Below are 23295 nucleotides of genomic sequence, written 5' to 3'. Positions count from 1 at the left end.
TGAAGAACACCTCCAGTGTAAAGGGGTCTAAGTTATACTTTCGCTCTTGCACATGATGTACAGTTCTCTCTCCTGTATTAAAATTGCTTACTCTGATGTCACGTCACACTCTGTGCTTTCCACAACATAGGCAGGCCATAGATTATGCAATTTTCTTTTCTTCCACCACGGATGGAAGGAAATAAAATTGCCCGATTTCGTTAATGGGGGAATCTCTCCTGCAGCACTATTGGGTTCTGCCAGCGTGGAGCCTTCCCTTCTGGCAGAACACAATAATTAGTGTTGGTGGCTATAGCCAGCGGTACTAACCATTCAGGAAAAAACCGACAGGCTGGTTGTACATGATTCAGGTTAACCAGGGAAGGCAAATTCTAAACAAATGAATCTTCAGTTTTATACATCGATATCATGGGATCTACTATGTATACTGTATTCTGCATCTTTTCCCAGTGTCAATCCTATATTGTAACGTACAAACTCCTAACACTAAGTTCTTTTGTTATGTTTGTTTTCAGCTTCCTCCAACAATGCCAAGCCACCTGTAATGTATAATCCGCATGATAAAGTGAGCTATTCATTTGCAGTAGGTATGTTAAGCTGATTAAAATGTTAGTTTTATAATGTTTGTATCTTCTAGAACATTGTATTGTGATTGTGATTGGTCATACTTGGAGTACTTAAAGGAGTTGTAAAGGAAAAAAAAATTCACCTTAATGCAATCTATGCATTAAGGTGAAAAAACATTGAATGCTGCCGCCCCCCCCCCCCCCCCGAGCCCCTGTTATACTTACCTGACCCCTCGAACGTTCTGCGCGGTCCCAATATTTTCTTCGCCGCTCAGCCTGGCCGCTGATTGGCTAGAGCTGATGGATTGAGAGCAGCGCAGCGATTGGCTGGCGCTGCTGTCAATCATATTCAGTGACGCTGCGCGCCAAGGGGCGGGGCTGAGTGATACAGTGAGCGGCTATGGCCGCTCGCTGTATCACGGGAGCGCGCCCGCAATTACTGACCACCATGCGAGCTCTCGCATGACTGTGGTGAGTAATTGCGGGGAGGACCAGAGACAACCCCCGAGGGACCCCAGAAGACGTGGATTGGGGTCACTCTGTGCAAAACAAACTGCACAGTGTAGGTAAGTATGACATGTTTGTTGTTTTAAATGTAATTTTCTTTATCGTACATCACGGGACACAGAGCGGCATATTCATTACTATATGGGTTATATGGAGTACCTTCAGGTGTTGACACTGGCAATCTCAAACAGGAAATGCCCCTCCCTATATAACCCCCTCCCATAGGAGGAGTACCTCAGTTTTTACGCCAGTGTCTTAGGTGTTAGTCATGGTTTAGCTTGCCTCCGCATCCTTGGGATTAGGTGAGCTACCGGTTCTGTCCAAAAAAGCCTCAGCGCTAAAGTGGTCAGTAACCGGACCCCAAACCCTTGGGGTATAGCCCATAATGCTTTTCTTTTTAGAGAGCTGGACCCTGGGCCCAGAACTTAGAAACCTTTGGGTGCCTAATGTTTTCTGTTGCCAGGGTGCTATATGGGCCCAGGACAGTGGATCCTTCATAGGAACCCAGGGCCTGAAGGTCTAGACATCCCCACGGAGATGGGGGAAGATTGGGCCTCTTGCTTGGCAAAGTCCTGCGGCATGGAGCAGGTAAGTGAGGGGAAAACTTGCGGAACTTGGTTCTTAGCAGGTTTTTTCTGGGGGGTCACAGGGGACATGCCTAAAGTTATGCACTGCATCTGGCAAACTAGTCACATATCATAAAGATAGGATGGCTCTATATGTATTATTCCCCATAAAATGTGACCTCCCTTGTAGTGTTGGAAAAGCATTGAGTGGGGCCTGTGTGATATAAAAGTATATGTGTGTGTCAGAGAGCTGTGCTTACCTGCAAGCCTCCAGGCGATGCTCCATTCAGTCTTCCTCCTCAGAGCCTAAACGCTGACCTCCTCGTGGTTCCAGGCTGCAGTTTGCTGGAGCAGAGAGGTCCCTTCCTCCCAAACCCCCCCCCCCCTGTCGGGAGGGGCATTTCCTGTTTGAGATTGCTGGGGGGGGAAGGGCGGGTCAGTGGCTTAAGGAAGGGGCGGCCCTTCCTTGTTTGTTCCATACAGCATTTCAATACTTTGGAACTGGGGAGGAAAGACCAGAGCGGCAGCACGGGGCGCCGAGGACACACAGTGGCCAGAAAGGATATTGCAGTCTTCAGAAGACTGTTTTTCAAGCCTAGAAATAGGCTGTTTCTTTTCCATCTCATAGTTTTTCTTTGCAATACTACTCAGGGGGACAGAATGTTTTTTCTTTCCTGGATTTCAAACAAAAACGAAAAAAAAAAAAAAAAAGAAAAGTCATCTAGGGGAGAGGAAGCATTTTTATCCCCCAAACAGGTGTTTGGGCAATTAACTTTTATAGTTCCAAATACCAATAGGTAGCAGGTGTACCTCGGTATTGTACCATGGCATCCGGGTCAGAGGGTACAAGAGGTGGGGATTCCCCCAGAGAGTCTGAGGTCTCGGACAAAGTTATGCCGCTGCTTTCCCCACAGGGAGCCTTGGGGCCATCGGGATCTGGGGCTGGAGCTGGCGCGGGTCAGTCCAACCCTAAGATGGTCACGGACGAGGTATTACTCACCTCTTTAAGAGAGATGGAGAAAAGAATGGGAAAAATGATAGCCACAGCTATGCGGGGCAGTAAACGGATTAGATCTCCGTCGCCCGAGCGCGGACCCTCAGAAGAGGAGGTCCTTTCCTCATGGGAATTGGACGACCTCTTGGACAAGGACCAAGTAGGTTCAGGGATCGAAGATCCGGATACAGAGGAGTCTGGAGCAGTCTCCCAAGGGGAGAGCTGGTGGATTCAAGCCTTAACGGACTAGGTCCATAATGCATTCAACTTGCCAGTACCAGATCTCCAGGTATCTACGGTTTCAGCTTTGGGCTCACTGAGGGCGCCTCAAAGCAATGCAGTATTTCCGATCCACCCTCTACTAGAGGGAGTTTTGTTCCAAGATTGGAACAAGCCAGATAAAATCTTCTTACCACCTAAAAGATTCTCTGCCCTATATCCTATGGAAGATAAATTTTCCAAGAAATGGGCTACTCCTGCAGTGGACGCAGCCATCTCATGTATTAACAAATCATTAACATGCCCTGTAGAAAACATACAGGTATTCAAGGATCCAGTTGATAAACGCTTGGAAGCACTACTTAAGAACTCCTTCACTACTGCAGGGGCAGTAGTACAGCCAGCTGTGGCTGCGATTGGGGTTGCTCAAGCATTATCGGATCAAGTTAAGCAGATGCTTAAACTTATTCCTGCCCAGCAGGCAGAAGAATTTTCGGATGTCCCTAGGGCCATATGTTTTACAGTAGACGCAATTAAGGATTCTATCCAGCAAGCGTCACGTTTATCGTTATCCCTTATCCATATGAGAAGACTCTTATGGTTAAAAAGCTGGGAGGCCGAGCCCCCATGCAAGAAGCTCCTGGTAGGGTTCCCCTTCCATGGAGGACGACTCTTCGGAGAAGACCTAGATAAATACATTCAAACCATTTCAAATGGCAAAAGTACTCTCTTGCCAACTAAGAGGAAGTTTCAGGGGCCTGCGTTTAAACGACAGTACTCCCCTGGGCAGGGGCCCTCTAATGCCAAACAGTATCGACGGCCTCCTGCGAAAGCAAACTTCGGCTTCAACAGCAAATCACAGGACAGGCTGCTAGAGGCAGAAAGCAGTGGGTTCGCAAACCAGCAAAACCAGCCCCCAAGCCGACCTTATGAAGGGGCGCCCCCACCCACGAAGGTGGGGGGAAGGCTGCGACTCTTTTCAGAGGTTTGGGAAGCCAGCATTCCCGACGAGTGGGTACGGTCTTCCGTGGCCACGGGCTACAAATTAGATTTCCTAAGGTTTCCTCCTCTTCATTTCCAGGAGTCGAGGATTCCAAACGATCCGGAGAAAGGAGCCGCATTAATGTCGGCATTAAATCATCTACTTTCCCAGGAAGTAATAGTAGAGGTACCAGTCCTGGAACAGGGGCTAGGTTTCTACTCCAACCTATTCATCATCCCGAAGTCCAATGGAGATGTCAGGCCAATTTTGGACCTAAAGATGGTAAATACATACCTAAAGATCCGCTCATTTCGGATGGAATCCGTGCGGTCAGCAGCTACCACACTCCAAAAGGACGACTTCATGGCGTCCATAGACATAAAGGATGCCTACCTTCATCTTCCAATTTATCAGCCACATCAAAAATATCTACGTTTCATGGTGGCTTCGCGTCACTTCCAATTCGTGGCGCTTCCCTTCGGGTTGGCTACGGCCCCCCGGGTGTTCACGAAGGTCCTAGCTCCAATCCTAGCCAAACTAAGGATCCAAGGGGTCACGATCCTAGCATACCTGGACGACCTCCTAGTCATAGATCACTCGTCTCCCGGCTTGGAGCGAGCAGTGGCCCTCACGGTCCAATACCTCGAGAAGTTCGGCTGGGTCCTAAATCGAGAAAGGTCAGCTTTCCTGCCCACAAGGCAGTTGGAATATCTCGGCATGAGATTAGACACAGAACAACAAAGAGTGTTTCTACCTCTGAGGAAGGTCAAAGCCATCAAGGAATTAATCCTACTGGTTCTAAGCAAGAAGGAACCGACTATTCGCCTATGTATGAGGTTACTAGGCAAGATGGTGGCCACATTCGAGGCGGTACCATACGCCCAGAGCCACACTCGCATCCTGCAGGCAGCCATCCTGTCAGCATGGAGCAGAAGGCCACAGGCCTTGGATATCCCGTTGCCGCTCTCATCAAGAGTCCGACAAAGTCTGTGTTGGTGGTTAGACCCTCAGAATCTACTGAAGGGGAAGTCTTTCAGCCCAGTGGCTTGGAAGATAGTGACCACAGACGCCAGCCTGACGGGCTGGGGAGCAATTTTGGATGGTTGCACTCGCCAAGGTACTTGGGCAACGCCAGAGAAGCAGTTGCCCATCAACATCTTGGAGCTCAGAGCTGCTCGACTAGCCCTCAGGGCTTGGACGTCAAAATTGCAGGGGTTCCCGGTGAGAATTCAATCAGACAATGCCACGGCCGTGGCATACATAAATCACCAAGGGGGAACCAGGAGTCAAGCCGCTCAGAGAGAGGTGAGCTTGATTCTCCTATGGGCAGAGGCTCATGTGCCCTGCATATCGGCAATATTCATTCCAGGAGTGGACAACTTTCAGGCGGACTTCTTAAGCCGCCAGACTCTTTTGCCGGGGGAATGGTCTCTGCATCCACAAATCTTTCAAGCACTCTGCCAAAGATGGGGAGTGCCGGACGTGGATATCATGGCATCGAGACTCAACAAGAAGCTAGACAGGTTCATGTCCCGCTCAAGGGATCCGATGGCCTGCGGAACCGATGCGTTGGTTTGCCCTTGGCATCAGTTCAAACTTCTTTATGCGTTTCCCCCGCTCCAGTTACTACCCCGCCTGCTGCGCAGGATCCGGGTGGAGCACATACCAGTCATCCTGGTAGCTCCAGCATGGCCCAGAAGGGCATGGTACTCACTAATCTTAAGGATGGTAGTGGGAGACCCTTGGACTCTTCCTCTACGGCCAGACCTGCTATCGCAAGGTCCGATCCTCCACCCTGCCTTACGGCATCTAAATTTGACGGCCTGGAAGCTGAATCCCTGATTCTCAGGGGTAGAGGTCTGTCTCAGAAAGTAATCTCTACCCTAATCAGAGCCAGGAAACCGGTCTCTAGGGTGATTTATTACAGGGTCTGGAAGGCCTATGTAGGCTGGTGTGAGTCCAAGCGATAGCTTTCTCGCAAATTTACCATCGATAGAGTATTAAGTTTTCTCCAGCTAGGAGTGGATAAAGGATTGGCATTAAGCACAATCAAAGGACAGATTTCTGCTCTGTCAGTGTGGTTTCAGCGGCCGCTGGCCACCCACTCGCTGGTTAAGACCTTCCTTCAAGGGGTCTTACGTATTAAACCTCCAGTTAAATCCCCGCTTTGACCGTGGGATTTAAACCTTGTTCTGTCAAGTTTACAGAAACAACCGTTTGAGCCGTTGGCTGAAATTCCTTTGGTTTTACTGACAAGAAAGTTAGTATTTTTGGTCGCCATAGTTTCCGCAAGAAGAGTATTGGAACTGGCGGCCTTATCCTGTAAGGAACCATATCTTATTTTTCATAAGGACAGGGTCGTTCTCCGCCCTCATCCTTCCTTCCTACCGAAGGTTGTATCCAGTTTTCATTTGAACCAGGATTTGGTATTACCATCCTTCTTCCCTAAACCTACTTCCAGAAAGGAAGGGTTGCTGCATACCTTGGATATCGTCAGGGCCATGAAGGCCTATCTTAAAGCTACAAAGAAGATCCGGAAAACAGATGTGCTGTTCATATTACCGGATGGGCCCAAGAAGGGGCAGGCAGCTGCAAAGTCCACCATTTTTAGGTGGATTAAGCAATTAATCACTCAGGCCTACGGCTTGAAAGGGTTGCCTCCTCCAGTATCATTAAAGGCTCATTCTACTAGGGCCATGGGCGCCTCCTGGGCAGCACACCACCAGATCTCTATGGCTCAGGTTTGCAAGGCGGCAACCTGGTCTTCTGTCCACACGTTTACAAAATTCTACCAGTTGGACGTAAGAAGGAAGTCTGATACAGCCTTTGGGCAGGCAGTGCTGCAGGCTGCAGTTTGAGACCCTCGGATCCGGGGGCTCCTCTTTTTTGAGTTAAATTTAAAATTTAAGATTATTTTTCTCAACTAAGTTGGATTTATTATGATTTGAGTATTTCTCTAAATTAAATCCTTTTGTCTTGGAGATGTTCTCCCTCCCCTCATTGTGAGCATTGCTTTGGGACATCCCATATAGTAATGAATATGCCGCTCTGTGTCCCGTGATGTACGATAAAGAAAAAGGGATTTTTAATACAGCTTACCTGTAAAATCCTTTTCTTGGAGTACATCACGGGACACAGAGCTCCCACCCCTCTTTTTGGGGACCATTTTGGGAGGCATACTGCTTGCTACAAAACTGAGGTACTCCTCCTATGGGAGGGGGTTATATAGGGAGGGGCATTTCCTGTTTGAGATTGCCAGTGTCAACACCTGAAGGTACTCCATATAACCCATATAGTAATGAATATGCCACTCTGTGTCCCGTGATGTACTCCAAGAAAAGGATTTTACAGGTAAGCTGTATTAAAAATCCCTTTTTTTTTTCCTTTACTAACCCTTTAAAGTGAATGTAAACCCTCCATACACCCAGTGAAGTGAACAGTCTCAGATGATACACAGAGATAAACCAAATCTCCCTACATAGGTTTTATATTTATATCTGCTGTCTTCACATTTATATACTGTTTAGAAAGTTCAGCTCATGTTAGGAAATGTTTTCTTCCTGTTTTTTTTTTTTTTATGAATCTCTTTATTATTTTTTTCTCATATACAACATACAAATATAGGTTCTCTTCCTGTTTAACACATAGTGTGATGTCTGGGCATACAGCCAAGATGGCTAAAATAGCTGATTGGAGGAAAGGCACACACCCCCTCTCCACATGCAGAGACTCTGAAAGGTGTTTTGTAACAGGGCCAGCTGCCTGCTAATCTATTTATAGCAACCTCCCGACCCAAATTTTAGGCTGCTTTTATCTGATGTGTAAGGCCCTGTACACACGATCAGTCCAAACTGATGAAAACGGACTGAAGTTCAGTTTCATCAGTCCAAACCTACCGTGTGTATGGCCCATCAGACTTTTGTCCTTCAGACCAAAGTTTTAAAACTTGCTTTAAAATCGGACTGATGACCGATCGGTCAAAACCCGCACATGCTCAGAATCAAGTCGACGCATTCTTGGAAGCATTGAACTTCGTTTTTTTTAGCACATTGTTGTGTTTTACGTCACCGCGTTGGACTCGATCGGATTTTGAACTGATGGTGTGTAGGCACATCAGACCATCAGTCCATCAGACCATCAGACTTCAGCCTTCAGTCCATTTTCATCAGTTTGGACCGATCGTGTGTACAAGGCCTCAGAGAATAAGTCAGGAGTTATCAGGCTGATAACAGAGGAATGGGTCAGAAGAGAGCTATGTGACTTAGCTCTTTGAAGAGAGATAACAAAATACTGCAGATATGTGTGCCCAGCTCAAATTTCATTAATTGGGTTTACATAAATTTTCTTTTTTTTACCAAAAATATGTAGAAGAATACGTATCGGCCTAAACTGAGGATTTTTTTTATATATGTGTGTATATATATATATATAATATATATTTTTTTTTTTTTGGGTGGGGGGATATTTATTATAGAAAAGAGTAAAAAAAATAGATTTTTTTTCAAAATTGTCGATCTATTTTTGTTTATAGCGCAACAAATAAAAACTGCAGAGGTGATTAAATACCACCAAAATAAAGCTCTATTTGTGGGAAAAAAGGACATCAATGTTGCAGTGCCGAATCGCAAAAAGTGGCCTGGTCTCTGACCAGCAAAATTGGTCCGGGTCTTAATTGGTTAAACACAAACAATCCAATAACACACAGTTCAGCAGGATGAATACAGCTCACAGCTGACCAAAGAGCAGCAATTAGATAACAAGATTATTATTATTATTTTTTTACAGGATTTATATAGCGCCAACAGTTTGCACAATGCTATACAGAATAAAGGGGAGGAGTATGATTACAATACATTTGAAAATACAAAGCTTTGAGGGCTTTTGCACGTGAGAGTTTATAGCCTAATGGGAAAGGGGTGTGCTACAAATTTTTGAAAGCTGCAAGGGAAGAAGTTGTTCAACAAAGTAAGATTCAGTTCTCAGGGATTCCTTGAGGGCAGACAGAGTAGGAGATAGACATACAGGTTGGGGTAGGGAGTTCCAAAAGATGGGAGAGGCTCTCAAGAAGTCCTGAATGCGAACATGAGTGGAGGAAACAAGGGAGCTAGAGAGCAGAAGGTCTTGAGAGAAGCAAAGTGGGCATATCGAAGTAGGCTGGCTAATGCTATCTAAGCATCATGGGAGCTGATTGATTTATTTTCAGACACAAATAAGACAGCCTTGCACAGTTTAGCAAAGCAGACTTGGCACACAGCTTGCCAATTGGCAGCAAGGGACTACTGTAGATTGCATATTATATAGTGTCAGCTGGCTGATTCTGTTCACATATCATGGGAGCTGATTTATTTCCTTTTGGAACAACTGAGTAGTTATGTACGCCGGGGGAGGAGCACCTGCACTGGGGAAATTTTAACTGCTTGTTAGAGAGATGACTATTACAAATTTAAAGATCTTGTCCGAGATTTACACAGACGGCCCCTTTACAACCCTTAGCAAAACATGCACAGTGTGCTTCATTACAGTGCATTATTACTATTTTTATTTATTATATTCATATTTACTGGATCTTTCTCGCTATTGCTCAATAAAAGCAGATGTCTGGAGTATTTTGGGGAAATATGCTACACAAGTCTTTGTAAGTCCCACCTCTTGTGTTTTGGAAGGATTTATTTTTATTAATATAAGAAAGATGTACAAAACCGTGATTGTGGATAAATAAAAGGAAATTGCTGAGAAGCAGCCCACACACTACTAGTATAAATAATACATACACACAAAGCTAAGACAGTACTGAGCTAATCGGAAACCTTAAATAAGGTGCCAACATAAATATATGTAACAACAATTAAATTTATGTCAGTGAATACATTTTACAAATCACTGTGATTAAATAAAACATGTGCAACATAAACAAATAATAAATAAAAATACATTCAAAATTCATGAAGTATACAAAGTACCATATGCTATCAAAAATATATGAAAACAATGAACTTTTTCCAAATGAATAAATTTCAAAGATCACTGGGATTAAATTTTAAAATATGCTACAGTGGAAACCAATAAAATAATAATACATCCAACACTCATTGATGTAATGTTTTGCATAACATACAAAAAAATTATCAAAGATTGTCCTCCACAAAACAATAAAAAAAACAATAAATAAACAATAAAAAAAAAGTCCTCCTCAGATATCGTCCTGTGATTGGGAATGCAATAGCCCAAAATGGTGCATCCCTCACATGTGTTCCGCCACCCATCAGTGCTCCGCCACCATACTGCCCACAGAAATGATTCCTTGACTTTCTACTACAGAGAAGTCATACAGTGCTTGCTATGCCCCGTCGGACTTTTGATCATGCAAAAGTCCGCCATGAGTCCGACATAAAGATAGAGAGCAAGTTCTCTATCTAAGGTCCGTCGGACTTCCGACCAAAAAAGTCCGATGTAGGCTACACACGGCCGGACTTTCCGAGAAAAAACGTTTTCTCTTATCGTCCATGGACGGACACAGCTCCTTAAATCTTGACAAGTGGGTTATGTTCCCTGTTTACAGGAGAGGACTAGGCAGAAACATGTTAAATAGTTAAATACATGTTACATTAACAGAGTTGAACAGTCCCTCCAGACATAACCCTCCTCACTGCAGCTTGCGGCCTCAGTTTCGTTCTGCCTAGCAAGGAGAAGGACGTATGGCTCCCTTTGGGCCCAGCGCCCTGAGGAGAAATTTTATTTTATTTGACTTTTTCTTGAAGAATCTTCCTTCAACTGTCGGCTGAGAGACAGGCTTGATAATATAGATCCTTGTAGTCTACTCAGTCCGACCAGCAAGCGTGGACACACCTTTGCAAAGAGGCTTGGTCTGCCACGCCATACCTCATGACTCCTGGGGGGGCCGGTGAGCTTTGCTCCGAGGTCCACATATGACTGGGCTGTGGTGTTGTCTCACTCACAGTGGACCGGGCCGACAGCTACCTCCATTTCGGTTGTAGTTCTGTCAGGAATGCGTCAGCGAGTCCTCGCTTGGACGGGTAAGTACAGTCCCTCCTGCTTCGGTGGGTTGGTACGGCTGGGCATTCCTGGAGTTCGGGGTCCTCTTCTCCTCCCTTCCCTGCTCCTTTTTCCGAGCATGTGTGTTTGTACTTTAGAGTTTGGTCCGACGGACTTGTGTACACATGCTTTGAAAATCTGGCAACACACAATTGTTGGCAGAAAATTTTAAAGCATGCTATCCAACAGTTGGCAGTGGAAAATCCGACAACAATCCGATGGAGCATACAAACGGTCGCATTTTCCGCCAACAGCCTGTCATCACACAATTTTCTTTGGAAAATCTGATGAGAACGGTCTGAAGGACCATTGTCATAGGTTAACCGATGAAGCTGACTGATTGTCTGTCGCGCCCACACACCATCGGTTAAATAACTGATCGTGTCAGAACGTGGTGACGTAAAACACAACGACGTGCTGAAAAAAATTAAGTTCAATGTTTCCAAGCATGCGTCGACTTGATTCTGAGCATGCTTGGATTTTTAACCGATGGTCGTGCCTACTAACGATCGGTTTTGACCTATCGGTTAGGAATCCATCGGTAAAATTTAAAGCAAGTTGGCTTTTTTTTAACCGATGGTTAAATAACCTATGGGGCCCACACACGATCGGTCTTGACCGATGAAAACGGTCCATCAGACCGTTGTCCTCTGGTTAACCTATCGTGTGTACGAGGCATTAGAGCTTTACCGAAGCAGAAGACAGATATGGGGCAACAATTGTTAGAGGCATTTTATTTTTACAAAGCAACTGTCAAAATATTTTTTTTTCCCCCAGAGTTCGGCATTAATTGTTTTTTTTATAAACACTAAGCTTCTTATTGTTTTTTATTTATATCTGTTCAACTTGAAACTTCTGAATACGAACCTAAGAAATCATAGCAGCCAGAATCCGTGAAGGACTCATTTTCATAAGCAGCAGAAATTTTTTGATGTCATGAAAAGATATTTTTGGAGAGAAGACAACAGTCGCAGGTCATGTTTAGGGCATTTTCCTCAACTAAAACTCTGCATAAAGTATGCAAATGTATAATGAAAGTATGCTTGTCGTTATGTGTTAATGACAACAGCAGCAATTACAATGAGGCAGGGAAAATCCAGGACTTGCTAAAGAGGTTGGGTTGGCTCATTTAGTGCAGTATATTCTGAGCTGTAAAAAAACAAATGAGATTCAATATTTAATCCGATTGTAATAAAAGACAGAATTTCTTACACTATTAGACAGTTCCAAAATAGGAATACATTTTCCACTTACAGGAAAAAAATCAGATACTGTAACCCTTACGCCCAGCTGAAATGCGTTCATATGAACAGGCTTTTAAAGGAATATCACCATCAAATGTGACTAATTAGTATGAGAAATACATACAGGGAACACAGCCTACCTTCCCAGGGTATTTTCTCACCAGTTTTAGCTTTCCTAGCTGCCACAAAGCTGGTATTCTGTGATACATTATCCTGTGGTTCTGTTGGCAGAAGATAGCCAACCAATGCACATCCCAATGAAGTCTAATCACTTATACTGTCAGTCATTCAGAAGGAAACGGATTCCCCTGCTCTACCAATACTAAAAGATGCATTTCATTTAAGAACATTTCAGATCTGCAAAAAGAGATTGCACATTACTAAGTAACTGGCAATAGTCCTGTCCCGAGTCCTTACTTTAATGAGAAGACACTGTAGTATAACTTGAAGTAAGGTAAGGTGCTCCCTTAGACTCCTTTCACACTGATGCGTTTTTACAGCGTTTTAGCGTTAAAAAAGTGCTATTAAAACCCTCATAAAACGCTCTCCATGCATCTCAATGGACCCTTTCAGTCCTGCAAGCAGCATCTTTGGAGAAGCTTTTGGGCGCTGAAAAAAACGCTCCTCTCCATTGAAATGAATTGAAAGCGCTGTAAAAACGCCTTACCCTTTCACACTGAGGCGTTGCACTGGCGGGGCGTTGAGAAAAGTCCTGCAAGCAGCATCTTTGGAGCAGCTTTTGAGCGCTGAAAAAAACCCTCCAAAAACACCCCTCTCCATTGAAATGAATTGAAAGCGCTGTAAAAACGCCTTACCCTTTCACACCGAGGCACTGCAAAAACGCCCTAAAACGTTAGGGTCTTAGCGGTGCTTTACCAGTACATTGGGATTGCAGATGAGGCTTCACTCTAATAACGCTCGAAAAACGCTTGAAAATTTCTTTAATAACGCTCGAAAAACGCCCCAGTGTGAAAGGGGCCTAAAGGAGTTTTCCACTAACTTCCATTAACTACTGTATTTATTGGCATATAACACTCACTTTTTTACCCTGAAAATAGAGGGTAAACCATGCCTGCGTGTTATACGCAGGGGGCTTTGGAACGTTTTTTTTTCCTGAAATTTCCCTCTTAAAGTTAGGGTGCGTGTTATACGCCAATAAATATGGTAACTAACTTCTGTGAATTCTCCACTAAAGGAGAGTTCACACAGAGCTTTTTCGCTGGATCTTGCGAACAGAAAATCTGTCTTAACCACTTAAGCCCCAGACCTTTTGGCTGGCCAAAGACCAGGTCACTTGTTTGGGATTCAGCACGGCGTCGGTTTTTCTGACGTGGCTCCCAAACAAAATTAACGTCCTTTTTTTCCCCCACAAATAGAGCTTTCTTTTGGTGATATTTGATCACCTCTGCGGGTTTTTTTTTTTCCGCTATAAACAAAAATAGAGCGACAATTTTGAAAAAAAATCAATATTTTTAACTTTTTGCTATAATAAATATGCCCAAAAAATATTAAAAAAACAAACATTTTTTTCCTCAGTTTAGGCTGATACATATTCTTCTACATATTTTTGGTAACAAAAACGCAATAAGCGTTTATTGATTGGCTTGCGCAAAAGTTAAAGCATCTACAAAATAGGGGATAGTTTTATGGCATTTTTATTAATATTTTTTTTTTTACTAGTAATGGCAGTGATCGGTGATTTTTATTGTGACTGCGACATTATGGTGGACACATCGAACACTTTTGACACCATTTTGGAACCATTGTAATTTTTACAGCGATCGGTGCTATTAAAATTCACTGATTACTGTAAAAATGACACTGGCAGTGAAGGGGTTAGCCTGTAGGGGGCGCTGAAGGGGTTAAGTGTGTCCTAGGGAGTGATTCTAACCATTAGGGGGCGTGGCTACAAGTGACATGTCACTGATTGCTGCTCCCGATGAGAGGGAGCATTCGATCAGTGACATGTCACTAGGAAGAACGGGGAGATGTTGTGTTTACACTGTCATCTCTCCGTTCTTCAGCTCCGCGACATGATCGCGGGACACCGGCGGACATCGAGTCTGCGGGTCACGCAGGCACGGTCACGGAGCTCGTAACAGGGTCACGAGCATGCCGCCAGCGGCGGGCACGCGACCACATGGCGGCAAATTAAAGGGGACGTACCTGTACGCCCATCTGCCCTGCCGTGCCATTCTGTCAACGTAAATAATCGTCCTTAATCGGTTTAAAAAAACACATGTAATAGCACATAAAGTACTCGCTTGGTTGTGTAAATGTACGTACAGCATTTAGAATCATAGGATTTTTTATTTTTTTAACAAGTTAGATTTACATGCTTAAAGGCATAAATTATGTGAAAATACTCCTCATCTTGAATGCAGGATTAAGGCTTTATTTTACATTGCTTAATGCTGTTCTGTATTATGAAGCTAAACGCCACTAGGTGCATGGACATATTGGCTATAATAGAGCTGTGTTCAGACTTTTATAGCAAGATCACTTAAATGATTGCCTACTCTGAACACAGAGGACAAATGGATGCTCTTTTGCATTCTCCTTCAGAATTCATCTCTGAATTCCCAGTGACTGCAGAGGCTTCTACCCCATAAGCTGAGAATGAGGATGAAAGTATCCTATAATTTAAAGGTAGAGTTTGGTACATGATGAGGCTCAGTCTTCAGACATAACTTCTGTGCTTAAAGGTGCCATCTCAGACCTTATTCATGTAGTTCACACAATTATAAAGAAGCCTGTGTCACCTGTCTTTATATTTGTTTGTTTTTTTGTTCTCTTAAAGTGTTATCAAACCCACAACAGTAAAATCCGTCGGTATATGCAGTAAATCATGCTTGTTGTACTCACTGTGGAGCCTAAAACTGCGGTGAGAGCTTTGGCTGGGAATCCCGGCAATGTGTATGCTCCACCGCAGTGTTTCCCATAGAAAAACTGCCGGGTTGAAACCGCCGTGAATCCCGGCAGGAAAAAAGAGAACAGCTCTCTTTTTTTTTTCCTGATGTGATTCACCACAGTTTTACCTTTGAGAAAACTGCCATGGAACAATACACACGGCCAGTTTTCCTGGCCAAAAGCGGTCATGGCAGTTTTCCCGACGGGAAAACTGGTCGTGTGTACGAGGCATAAAACTGAAAACCAATGCAGCCACCACATTTAATGATTGAAAAGCTGCAATATATTTTGTAATTATGGTGATACCAGAATTGGAGGGGGTTGAGGAAATGTGGGGCTGTGGTTTTGAAATGTTTTTGTGCACTCTGTTTTGAGATTTTGTTACATTTGTAGGGCAATGCAGTGGGTACTGTGAAAAAGAAGCTCACAAACTATATTAGTAAGCTGTTTTGTACAATTTGTACAAAGTTGAGGGTAAAGCTCTTTAATAAGATATCAGGGTTTTTTCAACCCCTGATATCTCACCTTCCTTTAGTTGATGCTAATGGAGTGCGATTGTGCTCCATTAGTTTCTTCTCTGGCTGCAAGGGCCAGGGAAAGTGTTACCAGAAACTGGGAGTGACGTTTTACATGTCATATCCGGGTTACAGATTTGTACTAGCTAGGAGAGATCAGCAAATGTATGTTCGCTGGTCTCCTTGCCCTCCACCCAGTGATGCCAGGTCTTAAAGCTACAGGTAGGACAGTGAAGCTTGGGAAGCATAATGGGTGTGCCTCGCACCAGAAGAGGTACACTCCAAGGTTCACGGAAAACAAACTGCAGCTGTATAGATGAATTGCTTTCATTAGATCACAGGTGTCAAACACAAGGCCTGCGAGCCGAATCCGGCTCTCCAGGCCATTTCATGTGGCCCCCGCACATCTCCTGCAGTTGCAAGAGAGCTTCAGCCCTCCTCTGGTCCTCTTCCAGACCCTTACTTTCTGCTTTCAAGCAATGCATCCAGCTTCTTTCCAGCAGCAGCATTAGGAAAGGGGAGTGCACTGAGATGTAAGGGAGAGTGGGGGACTCAACTTCTGATGGTGGGGTGGCTTTTCACACCTAATGTAAGGAGAGGGGATGTGCTGGACATCTAATCTTACAGATACAAACGGCCCTTTTGAGAACAATCATAATGCTGATGCGGCCCACAATGAAATTTAGTTTGACACCCCTGCATTAGATAGTCGACGGTCGGCTTGTGGCGTGTACACACGCCCCCGACACCTGCAGCCAATATTTCATGATTTTTTTTTTTTTTTTTTTTTATGCAGCTAGTGTTAGCACCTGAATTCAACATAATATCAGCCTCTAGTTCTTTCCTATACATCAGCACTTAGACCTCATGAGAAAGGGGCAGCACTGGGAGTCAGTTGGCTACAGGCAAATGTGCTGAGAAGGATTATACTGGTAGAAGGAAAGAGCAGAGTGAGAGAGAAGAGATTTACACAGTCTGTCAGAACTGTGTAAATCTCAAGACTGAGGGGTTAGAAATACAAGCTCTTTATCAGGTAAGGCATCTTCATAATCTGTGTTTAATCTGTGTATTAAGCTTTTGATTTTGGACCAGTAAAAGTTAAACCTACAGTATAAATAGCCACAGTTGCTTTACATATTTCCTATAAAATAATACATGTTTTATATTATATTTTATTCTGCAACAATTCATATTAATATACACTTATAGTCTTAATAACAGTTTGTACCCTTGATATGTTATTTGCTGAAATTTTTATTTAGGAGAAGATATGGAACTTACCTGTGAAGTGTATTTCTCTTACGTGCAAAACTCAAGTAATGAGATTTGGTGGACAGTACATGGGAATAAGAAAGACATTGCTGATCCAAATGTTACTAAAAGGTAATTTGTTTTTATTGATTGTGTGAGTACTGGAAACCTGTCCTAAATGAGATCCAAGTTTAATTTGATCTAGAACAGGGTCTCTTGACCCTTTGAGCCCCTTATGAAATCTATTCACCAAGGATTTCCCCGGGGAGTGAAAATGTGATATACGTACTCCAAAGGTTGTTTTTTTTTTTTTTTTTTATGTGCAATTTTTATGTCGATTTTTTTATTTTATTTATTTATTTTTTATGTAAAAGTCACATGTTTTGAATGAAGAAAAGATACTGGAACTTGTGTAGAATTGTGTTACCTTACCAACAAATGTAAATCAGCCAGCATAGAAACATAAAATAGGAAGTCTGAGTGCTGTATTTAATTTCTTCTATAAATCTCTGTATGAGTATTTAGAGTTTAACAAACTGTTGTATTTGGACTACTCAGTATATAAAAGGTCATATATTTCTGGGCTCAGTTTACCCCAGGAGCCAGGTAACCATGAACCAATAAAATGACAGCAACTCATTTGTCTGATCCTTACTGTTGTTAGTGAATACCTGTAGAGTCAAAGACTGTACAGAATGGCTTCTGAATTCAAGATGAAAGCCTGGAAAACAGTTAACAAGGGAACACGAAAGAAAAAATATATATTTTTTTCCAAATTGTCCAGGAATTCCCAGACTCAAATATACTGTGCTGCCCTTCTCAGCTGGAGAAAAATAGAGGGGGTGTATATTGAGACGAAAGCTAAGCCACTCTTTGAATGATTGAAAAGGAGCAACCCTGATTTTTCTTTAGATGTGCCTATTCTTGCTGCTATTTGGAGCTACAAACATAGTAAACTTTTTAGCTAACTTCCATTTCATGTACGTCTCCTGCTTATTTTACAGCTAATTGTTACAGAAATACAGTACATACAATGAGATATGCTGTGTCACAGAAGTTAAATTAGAACTATGGTCTCTCATTAAAAAAAAAAAAAAAAGTGCTTCAGGTCTTCATTATAAGTGAATCCACACTTATAATTTTCTTACCGACTCCTGCAAAGTCTCATTTATATCTGTTGATCCTGCCAGTGAAGTCCACCCAATGCAGCTTATTGTAATGCAGTGTTTCCGAATTCAGAGCAGAAGCAGGCTGTGTCCAATTAATCTACAGTGGGTTGGAAAAAAAACGTTGCAGGGGCATGGCTCAGAATGTCACTGTTGATTCACAATTTTGGAGGCCATCACTCAGCACCTGGCCCCACCTAGTCCTGACCACTGCTTTCTGGATAGACAGCCGTGACTCTGTTGCTGAAACCCTCCCGCTGTGTGCTGCAGTGAGGCACAAATGCAAGAGGTTTTGACTAGCTCAGGGAAGCAAAGGAAATGTTTCATTACATTATGAGGCTTGTGCATCCCATAGTAATTAGTGAATAGTTTTGGGACTTGTTTAGATTATCACACTGGGGTCTTTAGTTGTACAATAATAGGGTATTGAAGATGCTACTGCTGTATTACATTTCTTGAGATTAATTTATGCAGGAAATGGAGCTGGATTGACAGGAATGGAGGAACAGAAAACAAAAATAATGCAATGGCTTTAAAAAAATATATAGTGGAAGCCAAAGCATACATATGTAAATAAATTAAAACAAATTACACCATAAAAAAATACATTCTTAAAGGATATGTTCACCTTTGGGAACATGTTACATGCTCTACCTGATTTTAGGGTGAAACTTTTAACATGTTCCCAGTGCTACAGCCGCCGCCCGCTGCCTCCCTCCTCCCTGTGGCAGAAGTACAGGGAGAAGTTCCCCTAAAAGCTGTCAGTTTTTAAAAGCAGTGCATGACTCCACCCACATGGCCACATCATTCATTCACAGAGCTCTGTGTATGAATGAATTGAAAGTCCATACAGCCTTATCGGCTGTCGGCTTGTAGTTCTCAATTAACTTCAATGGTGCTGTGAAGCGCTGTAGTAGTTAATTGAGTCTTCCCGTCGGGATGTATGGCTAAGCAGATACACTGACCGTGTGGAGGAGACCGGCATGGCATCAGTGATCTCCTGATCACTGGTGCAATGCTTTATAGGCTCCTAATATAAAAAAATTATAAATGCAAATTTGTTTACCAGCAAAAAGATGTGCATTTCACTGTCAGTGAGAATTGTATGTCAAAGCAATCAGTAGATCCAAAATATTAACTGATCTCAAAATATCTTGTGAAGTCAGGCTTGGCACCACCTTTCAATATCATTAATGGCCTCTTAAATTAGGCCCCTTTCACACTGGGGCAGGAGGTGCGGTGGCGCTTTACCGGTAATTTTTGTGGGGCTGTTTGACTGATAGCAGGACGGTTTTACCCCTGCTAGCGGCAGTACAGCTGCGCTGTTCCATTGATTTCAATGGGCGGGAGCGGTGAAGGAGCGGTATACACACCGCTCCAAAGATGCGGCTAGCAGGACTAGCGCACCTCTTCACACTGGAGAAGCAGCAGCCGATGTTTCAGGACAGTTTGCAGGCGCTATTTTTAACGCAATAGTGCCTGCAAACCGCCCCAGTGTGAAAGGGACAATCCTGTTCCCTAAAAAGGAGACATAGGAGGATGCAGACTTAATTTTACCTTTTATAAGAAAAGCCAAGATTTGTATATTTCTTCAGCAGGCTATATATCTGGATCTTTTGATGGCTTTGTCATACAGTTCTCACTGGAGCTAAACTACTGTTCTTCCATCACAGTCTCTATTTGAATTGGCTGTGTTTGTGACAGGTTTGCTTTTAAGCTTCTTTTATAGCTTAAAGTGCCCCATCTGTTATACATGCTGTCTGATAATATCATCATGCTATCTGATACATGATATATGAAACACTGCTTTGCAGAGGTGTTGACATCTACATTACCTTTAGAACTTCTAGTTCTAGGGTCGTACTGCAAACAAGTGGTGAAACAATATAGTTTGCTACAGTACTCTTTTCTGTTAACTGCTTTAGCTGAATTTAAGTTCTGTGCGTAGACACACAGGCCACACTCATGTACCTTTTACTTTCAAGTGAACCTATATAAGCAGAGTTTGCTTTTCTACTTAAAGTGTTTATTAACCCCCCAAACAAATACAGATCCTGGTCCCTAAAGCAGATTAAACAGCACAGAGCTTGCTGGCAGTGATTTATAGATATGGGCAGGGCTGTCTTTAAGGCGGGGCAAAAGGAGCAGCTGCCGTGGGCCCTGTCATTGTTGTGGGGCCCAAAATGGCTGCCTCATACTTCCCAACTATCCCAGTTTAAATTTCCTTGTCCCTTGAAGTTTTAGTCCTGTGCTGTGCCCTGATATCTCTGTGTGAAGTGCTGCTACTAATGCTGCCCAAATCTGCCCTATTTTTGTGTACAGATGACTCACCTGCAGACCATGTGTTTACATTACATATGAGCATTCATATGTAAATAGCGACAACACTCATATGTACCGGTAAATGGCCAAAACCGGTGGCATTCATATGTAAATAAAGGCAGCATTCATATGTATATCATGCCCCTCGGCAGTGAAGAGATAATGTGCTGTAACCTCTAGCAACCAATCAGTGAGCAGTATTACTATAAAGTAATCTCTAGCAACCAATCAACAAGAAGAAATCATGTGCTGTAACCTCTAGCAACGATTTAGTGATCCGTAATGTGTAACCAGTCAGTAGGTGGTAATGATATGCTGTAACCAATCGCAATCACTGCCTGATCTGAAACGGTAAACTGATTTTAAGTCTAGCTGATATTTATTGTATGTCTCAGGGCAGGTGGAGAGATAAATTGCATGCCCATAGATTTTTGCCCAGGGTCCAATCAACATTAAAGACGGCCCTGGATATGGGTTAACAAACACTTTAAGTCACCCTACATCTAAAAAGTAATTTGTTGTGTTCATTTTTTACAGTGTTAAATTGGATGAGATGAATCCTGGAGCTGAAACCATAACTGAGAAATTATACATCAAAAATATCACTCCGGATGACCTCAAACACAACTATACATGCTCAGCCAAAAACCGTTTAGGATCCGTCTCCAGGCAAGCACTGGTCAAAGAGAAAGGTGACTACACTTGGCAAGACAGTACACCACGAATTCATACGATTTGTTACCACAATGTATTAATTAATTTATATATATCATGCACTGAAACATTTGGGTCGAGAATCAAGAAAACATGTACATCGGAAAGGAAAATCTAAAACTGTATTGTGCAGTATAGAATATGTTGACTTTCTTTAAACGAAAAATAACAATTAGAAAAATGTAACATTATATGCAAATACTAATTTGGATTTTAGCCATAACAAGTGGATTTTGTTACTGTACTTATATTCCCTGGAAATGTCAAATTAATTTGCACAAAATAGTAAAACTTCAACTTGAAACCATAATTGTCCCCTAACTTTCTGGCTTGTATATTTGGATTCCAGTCTACATTTACCACTTTTGAAATAATTAAGGTAGATTTAAATCTTAACTGCATGATGTTTATTTACCTAAAGCACTGTGCATCATAAACCATTGCCAAGGAATTTTTTTTATAGAATACTGTTTTATTTTTTATTTTTATGGTCACTTCTAAAAGTCATTCTGACACACATTGTGCTCTCAGGAAGCCAGACTGGAGGAATAGCCAGTAGTTGGTCACATTCATCTGAACCTTTTTTATGATGATAAAGATATTTTGTTATTTATCCAATCAGCTTATTCAGTTCTTATATCCCAGCATTTATATCCACATGGGTAACTTGGTCACCTTAATCCAATCCCTATGGAATGTATCAAAACAGATGTTGATTTTTCCAAGAACATGATTGGTGTGAAAAGCTTGTGATACTACCCTGATTATCATCTTCAAGGAAGGAACAAAGGAGGGTGGTGTATCCATGCACAAAACAAAAAAAAAAACAGAACTTTTTTTTTTATAAAGGAGATTATGTCCTGCACACTTATTTTTATAAGAATCATTAGACATGCATGCGAAGGCCCTCTGTAAAGGGCCAAAGGAACTTTGAGGACTTGACGCTGGTCGAAGAAAGTAAATCACTTGTTAAAGCTTTACTAAAGTAAAAGCGACCAGTCACTTTGAGCTTTACCTTTCCTCTATATTATATAACAGTCACACTAATTTTATATAGATATAAAGAGCAGATTTTAACCACTTGACCTCATAAAGCACTGTGTTACTTTAACTGACAATTCCGTGGTCGATCAAAACTGTACCCAATTAAAATGTATGTCCTTTTTTTTCCGACAAATAAAGCTTTCTTTTGGTGGTATTTGATCAATTCTGCATTTTAAACAAAGGACGACTGGCAATTTTGAAAAAAAAAATATATTTTTTTTTTACTTTCTGCTCTAAAACACATCCAATAAAAAAAATGTCTTCATCAATTTAGGTCAATATGTATTCTGCTACATATTTTGGTAAAAAAATCCCAATAAGCGTATATTGATTGGTTTGTGTAAAAGTTATAGCATCCACAAACTATGGGATGTTTTTATTTATTTATTTTTTACTAGTAATAGTGGCGATCAGCGATAACATATAGCGGGACAGTGATACTGTGGCGGACAAATCTGACACACTTTTGTGGGGACCAGTGACATAATTACAGTGATCAGTGCTAAATATATGCACTGTCACTGTACTAATGAAACTGGCAGAGAAGGTGTTAACATCAGAGGGTCAACTATGTGCCTAGCTGATGTTTCAGTGTAGTGGGGGAGGTGCTTTTACTAGTGTAAGGCATGGATTGGTGTTTGTGCTTTACAGAAATACAGGATTCATGCCTTCTGTACTGACAGAACGTCAATCTGCCTTATGTTACATAGACAGACTGCCATTCTGTCTATCGAATGATTAGTGGATGCTGACGGACACAGCTGGAGCAAGCCACCGGTGGCGGGCACTTATGCCCAATACCCAGAAGTGCAGGATCTAGTATATATGTGTGATCCTGCGCAGCACGGCTGCTCTGAGGCAGTAAATCTGCTATGGGGCGGTCTGCGAGTGTGTGCAAATGACGTAAGTGTTGCATTGGGAATAATTACCAGAAATACAAATTTTAAATAATTGTTTACAATTTATACCTAAAAAAAAATCTAGGAAAAACAAAACAAAACTCCTGTCAGTCCTGAAACAAACAAAAGAAAAGATAATATAGAGCGTTGGGGTAGACTACAAGCGCTAATTGGTTTTATTGTGCAAACCCGTGACATCGCCAAGATTAAAAAAAAATACTCTGCAACTCAAGGGTATTTATGACTAGGGAATCAAGTGGTTAAAATATGATTGTTTGATTACATCCTGTTCTTCGCTTACCATATTTGTAGTATCTACCACAAGACAGTAATATTCTCTAAT

The 23295-nt window shown here is 42.4% G+C and overlaps 1 protein-coding gene across 4 annotated transcripts in view; it reads left to right on the top strand.

Moving 5' to 3' along the window:
- Positions 1-23295, top strand: part of LOC120936855 (interleukin 1 receptor accessory protein) — a 319849-nt gene that overhangs the window by 262388 nt on the left and 34166 nt on the right. For all 4 annotated transcript variants that reach the window (XM_040349569.1, XM_040349568.1, XM_040349571.1 and 1 more), the window contains 3 exons: positions 516-587; positions 16819-16939; positions 20833-20987. In XM_040349569.1, the coding sequence (XP_040205503.1) occupies positions 516-587; positions 16819-16939; positions 20833-20987 (348 nt within the window). The remainder of the gene's footprint in view (positions 1-515; positions 588-16818; positions 16940-20832; positions 20988-23295) is intronic.

The sequence above is a fragment of the Rana temporaria genome, chromosome 4 (assembly GCF_905171775.1).
Source record: "Rana temporaria chromosome 4, aRanTem1.1, whole genome shotgun sequence".
In the NCBI taxonomy this organism is placed as follows: domain Eukaryota; kingdom Metazoa; phylum Chordata; class Amphibia; order Anura; family Ranidae; genus Rana; species Rana temporaria.
This window is presented reverse-complemented; position numbering and strand designations above follow the sequence as displayed.